Consider the following 6,000-nt stretch of genomic DNA (forward strand, 5'->3'; position numbering starts at 1 on the left):
CTCCTAAAATACTTTAGAAATGAGACGGATAAATATTTTTGATATAAATATATTTTTTATACTTCTATTACACGTGTGAATGAAAAATGATGAAACGGTGAATGAATAAATTCTAGTGAGAAAAAAATGAATGAATAGTTTGAATCACGACGAGATATCCAACTTTACCCACCTTTCCGACATATATGGTACATAAATGCTACGCAGCAGGTTGCAACTGCTTTACGTCAACGTTACGCTGCTTGACACTACGAGGCTTCGTCAACAACCAAGCGGGCAAGGATATACTCGGAATTGAGCATCGTAGCTCGCTAATTGGTTGCCGAGATGATAGGGCTGCGACCTGGGAGGTTGGTGCCAAGGAGGCATAACACTACTCAAGCCTACCGAATAACGGCGGCTCCAATGTCAGCCCTGTACGCTGCAGCGATTCGCCGTACCTCCGGCCAAGACTTGCGACTTTAGCAACATCTGATAACATAATAAGAGGAGCCCATATTGTACAGCCCTGACACAGGTTTCTTCATTCTTCTCGTGAAAATCATTCTCAGATTTTTACACAATTCATTATTTCGTCTTAACGAACGAATGATTTAAAGTTAAAGAAAAAATAAATAAACATGCAAACACTTAGCTATTCTACTACAGATTTGAAGCCGTACTCAGTGTAGAGAAAATCTAGTTTCAGTGAGACTGTATCTGTTCAATTTCTTACAATCCCAAAAACGTTATTAATATGAATTGCGTTTCAGGCATTGTGAATATCATTTTAGTTTATCGATTATCTGCAGTTATCAGTAGTTGCGAAGAATATAACTGAACTATTATATGAAATTACCAATTTTTCAGCAGACTTACTCAGTTATCCTCGGGTTTCGTATCTATTGACGACGTTCTGATATCGATTGTTAGACTCTCTCGCTCTTCAGAAAAGACGTTTCTATTATACAAACAGAAAAACGAATGTTGATTAACATTTCTACAGCACAGATATTAAAATTTGAAGCTAAGTATTTCAAAATCATTGGAAAAACGTTCAGTTAAAATCTAATTTGACCGCAAGACAGAGGCTTCCTTTCTGAAGTGTTAAAAGAGACTCTTTAAAAGATGCTAAACGATGCTGAAGTCAGCTGAAAAATGATAATTCATGAATTTCTACAGAGCTGCCATCGTTTGCCAATGATCAATCAAGTAAAGTGAGTTTCGCAAGCCCTGAAGCAGCTTAATTCATATCACTGCTTTTGCGTCTTCAGTCTAGAAAGTTTAACTTTTTCATAACATAAATAACGAAGCGACTGGATCCACATCTCAGCCATCAGTGATCGAGAAAGACGCGTCGGTGAAACAGACGTGCATCCTTCGTTGTGGAAGGGTAACGACCAGAAGAATAATTTCAAAAAGCGAGCATTCTTACATTATCGTGCAAGTATTTGAGCTACGAGGCGCACGGCATGTCCTGCAAGTTCTTTGACTTTATTTTGTCTATCGACAATACTAAACTCTGCGTAATGAGAAACTCTTACGGAGAAAAAAAAGAGGGAGGGAAGGAGAGAGATAAAGAGAGACAGTAAGAGACACTACAGATAGACTAACAAATGAGCATACATCATCAGCTTTGAACGTTTTTTTTACCAAACCACCTTTACTTCAGAATTGTTCACTTAAAAGTCCATCACATGAGTAGTAACACAAACTTGAACGGCGTTGATACTTTCCCTGATCATCGATCAGCGTCACAGAGTTGATAGAACAGAGTAAAGCATGTCGCACACTGAGGTGGTGAAGTAACAACATTGACTAAGCTCTCCCAGCAGGGGTATGAAATGACAATTTGATGCGAAGGAATGATGCCTGAACACAATATATATGCAGAGAAGAAGACGACAGGACGATCGACGCGGAGAACTAGCAGGCAGGCAGTCAGTCAGTTGGAGGGAAAGGCGAACAACGCGACACGACGGAAGACGAAGACGAGGACGAGCGCGGTGACGCGGGGGGTAAACAACTCGGCACTCGATGTTTCGAGGGTAAATAGAAGCTAAGCAAAAGAAACGAACGGAGGATCGAGCGTCGGCGAGCGAGGCGACACGACCACTGATGCCTGAATCGTCGCTCGTCCTCGCTCAGCCTCGGCCTCGGTCGGTCCGTCGGTCGGTCCGTCGGTCGAGCTGGCTGGCGGGATCCGCGCCTAACCAAAGCGATTGAGAAGTACGTCAGTGTCGCAGAGAGGCTTGGAGCTACCGAATAATGAAAATAAAGGGATTTGCGACGCGAAAGAGAAGACTCGGCGGCGATCGGTGTTTGGGCTGTTTTTATTTCACGTAGGTTTTATTCAACATGGCGGTTAGCCCACTTTGGAAAGAAAGCTTCGAGGTCTATTGATATGTTTCCCTTATTTTTACGGGACACCGGCGTACATGCACTGATATTCATATCACAATTTACTCGTGTGGCACTCAGGATTATAGAGGACCACCTACCTGATGATTGCCGACGGTTTTTCAATTGGAATTTTATCAAAAACACTACCACTACGCCTCGGAACTCGCTCTACGCTTTCTCCCTGGCTCGCTAGCTTGGTGTTATGGCCGATCCGTTCCCCGCCGCCAGCCGCCAGCCGCTGCCCGCCCTCCGTCACCTCACTCGCACTATCATACAATTTATTCAGGGCAACCCACTCACGTTTGTCCGATAATTATTTCACCTTGCATCGATTATTTTATTTTGATATTTTATCAGTACCCTGCACCGAAGTCCGTAGACATTTTCCTCGGGACTTCTATAATCGGATGCTTTTCCGTACCCATGATGATCTCGGATCTACAAACTAACGATCGCAGCACCAACAATGGCTACGCATTCTTTGCAACGTACGAATGGTCCGTTCCGACGTTCCCCCAAGTCCAACGGGCGACAGCTTAATTTTCTCTTTTCCTGGATCATTATCGACGAGAACTTTCCCATTCACCTTGTACCTAGTTAAAAAGACACTCGTCCTTGGTGATTACATATTTTTTTAATAACAGGGAGACAGGTTTGTGTTAAATGAAATAATGTCGTGCTGTAAATACGTTCGACAACGCAAGCGATGCCTTTATTATTCAACGTCAAAAGTAGGCAGTTTGTACCGCCGTTCCGTATCCACCCATAATGCATTGGCCAGATGCTACAAAATCTATAATAAAACCTAGAACATTCGTGTCAAACTCCGCGAACCAACCAAAAAACAACTTTATAAATAATTTCACTATTTAACAATAAATTACACGTTCTAAAAAAAATCGATGTAAATTTCGCGAGTGACGTGTACGCGTCAATGGCTTCAACAAGTTCCGTTAGCTGACTAAAATGGCCGCTGAGGAACAGCCCAAGTTCATGTTTTTCCCAATTACCATACGTCATTCACTTAGAAAACTTTTAGCGAACAATTCTATTTTCGTTTGTTAATTTACCTGTTGAAAATGATTCGGACTACACGCTTTACGGATACTCAAATTATCGGCCAAGTATTGTTCGGAGCTGCCTACGTACATGGACGATATCGTCAGCCATATTGCGATGATGACGAAACGAAATCCTATATGTATAGCGAATAAGGGAGTTCAGTAACCTCCCACAATAGGCGTTTCGGTGCTAAACGGTTTTTCTCTCCGCTACGAATTTTCCAACAAACCAATCACGCCGCGCGCGCGATGTAGGAAATATCTATGAATCAAAAATACTCTTGAAAAATAACAATTTACATCAGCGGGATGGTTGGTTTATGGCTAAATAAATTGTACATACATGCATGTAATTATACAGATAGTAATTTAATTACATTGCGCTTTCTTGTTACTCGACAACAAACGCTAATTTACTATATTACAGTAAATTATCACTAACAACCGCAATTGATCATTTTCCAGTTTCATAATACGTAAAATTATGTCCACTACATTTGGAAGACACAGAAACAAACAGTGTACAGTTTCGAATAGTTGGAAGGACGATTTTATCTACACTAATAATTTCTGGGAAAGAGTACAAAGTAAATTATAGAAGCTAAGGATTCAGCTTTTGGTGTTCTACGAAATTTTCAATAATAATTTCGATAGGTATTTTATATTTACCTATTGGATTAACAAACACAACCATTAAGTGTAGTCGAATGATTATGTAGAATTGCTTTGTACACTGATTACATATATTCAATGTTTTGCATATAGGGTATTTCTTAAACTAAATAATCCCCCAAACTTCTTCAAATGCTGAGCACAATTTGCTACAAGTCAAGGCCCCAGAAAGGGGATAATTACTTATCGATATCGTATCTTCCGCATAATCCGGATTCACCTGAAATCATTTAAGAACATTCAATAACGAATCAAAAACATGTAGCCAGTTAAATTATAAAACTATTTAGGCATCCATTTACCATCAATTAAACTATTAACTGTAAATGTGTTTTGACAAACTTTTACACAAACATACTTGACCGTGCGCCATGGCTCCTACAACAATCGCAATTGGTTCTTCAGCAAGGACGAGTTCACGCGGATTCTGGACCTTTTTGGCGCTGAAAGACATTGCAAGTTTCCTGCAACCCACTGGCAGATGATCCGTGACTGGATTTTTAATAACTTTAAGTAATTTCATCGGGCCGTCAGAAGCTCGCACATTAAACTTATGGAGCAGTTGTACTGTATGAAAAATGGGAGAGAATTATACAAGTGAAAGTGTATTCGTTATTAAGAAATGATGTAAGAGAATCAAATAACTTGTTAATAATTCCAAGGTTTGGCTTTAGAGTTGAATAAAATGTAACAAGAAGTGGGGGTAAATTATTTTTGGAAAAACTGTTTGCATAGACTGAGAAGTAAGAAACGACTGGATATATCTTCGAGAGTAGAAACAAGTACTCACCCATGAGACCAGCGAAGCGTTTAAACGTCCTAGGTATCCTTGTTTGTGGATTAACTTCAATCAGGACATTTTTCTCAGTGTGAATATAGACTTGTAATAAGCCAGCTCTGTTCAGCGGACTGTCCATCAACATCAGGAGACATTGGTGCGTTATGTCTGGCCTACAGCTCCCAGGCTCTCGGTTATTTTTCTTCAACATATTGGCATGATCGTCGCAGTTTAGTAGTTCAAAACTGTTACCGACCTATGAGGTCGTTGCAAAAGAAAAAATCATAATCAATAAGTGACATTTGGAAGCGAAAAGAATGCGACTAACCTGAACACCGTGCCTGACAAATTCTTTTGCTTAATAGCTTATCATCACTTTTGACCAATGTATTTATTGACAGCAATGGAAAAAACTAATTTTCACACAATCTAACTCTGTGCAGTGTTCAAGTTACTATAATAATAAGAGGTAGATTCAAATTTGTGCAAAAAACCTAACCTTACCTTGACGGATTCTAACTGGGCTTCGTCCAGTATTACTATGAGACGTTTCTCCTGATTTTTGATGTGGGCAATTTGTAGATGCTTTGGCATCGGATCAAACTCAAATTCGTCTTTATCTTCACCATGTTTTCTTTTCTTACCCATTTTTTTCTACAAGCTGACAAGACTAAAACAAACTCGATCCCAGATGAGGAAATTTCATACCACGTGCACGCTTGTCGCCATTTGCAATTCGAAATTGAATCAATCGACAGCCAGATCGAAAGTATCTGACTATTCTTAGACGTTGTTCGAGATGTCGATCGTCGATTATTGACATTGTGTGTCTATCGGTATCAATGTTAGAACTCAAGTCAATTAAAACAAGAGATAATTAAGTTTCGGAAAATTTTCATTTTAAATGTGCTCATACATGTAATACACGCGATTGCAGATTTCTAAGATAACATGATTGTGAAAAGTGTATTTCCGTAGAGGATATCACTACAAATTCACGGTTTGCGATAGAAAAATGTGACGAAGTTTCGAGAGACACTGTAGATTCCGCATCTAAGTCTAAAGAAATTTCTTAACATGTTCGAAATTCAAATAAAACGTTCAATT

General features: G+C 39.7%; 2 protein-coding genes across 14 annotated transcripts in view; both read right to left on the minus strand.

The window, feature by feature from the left end:
* The window catches only part of LOC124217512 (bromodomain-containing protein 2), a 29,412-nt gene extending 26,539 nt beyond the window's left edge, over positions 1-2,873 (minus strand). For 4 of the 13 annotated variants that reach the window (XM_069135581.1, XM_069135584.1, XM_069135578.1 and 1 more), the window contains exons 1-3: positions 2,481-2,606; positions 859-940; positions 173-471 (exon numbers count right to left, since the gene is read on the minus strand). In XM_069135581.1, the coding sequence (XP_068991682.1) occupies positions 173-183 (11 nt within the window). In that variant the 5' untranslated portion in view covers positions 184-471; positions 859-940; positions 2,481-2,606. Of the gene's footprint in view, positions 1-172; positions 472-858; positions 941-1,605; positions 2,105-2,480; positions 2,607-2,682 lie in introns of those variants that run through there. The other 9 variants (XM_069135582.1, XM_069135579.1, XM_069135583.1 and 6 more) reach the window with 7 other exon arrangements.
* A 920-nt stretch (positions 2,874-3,793) lies between these two features.
* On the minus strand, positions 3,794-5,646 carry LOC124217516 (ribosomal RNA small subunit methyltransferase NEP1). The gene is made up of 4 exons (XM_046623264.2): positions 5,398-5,646; positions 4,906-5,149; positions 4,474-4,682; positions 3,794-4,335 (listed from the first exon to the last, which is right to left on the minus strand). The coding sequence occupies exons 1-4, from the start codon at positions 5,539-5,541 to the stop codon at positions 4,222-4,224; spliced, it is 711 nt and encodes a 236-aa protein (XP_046479220.1). The 5' UTR covers positions 5,542-5,646; the 3' UTR covers positions 3,794-4,221.
* Between the last annotated feature and the right edge of the window lie 354 nt (positions 5,647-6,000).

The sequence above is a fragment of the Neodiprion pinetum genome, chromosome 4 (genome assembly GCF_021155775.2).
Source record: "Neodiprion pinetum isolate iyNeoPine1 chromosome 4, iyNeoPine1.2, whole genome shotgun sequence".
In the NCBI taxonomy this organism is placed as follows: domain Eukaryota; kingdom Metazoa; phylum Arthropoda; class Insecta; order Hymenoptera; family Diprionidae; genus Neodiprion; species Neodiprion pinetum.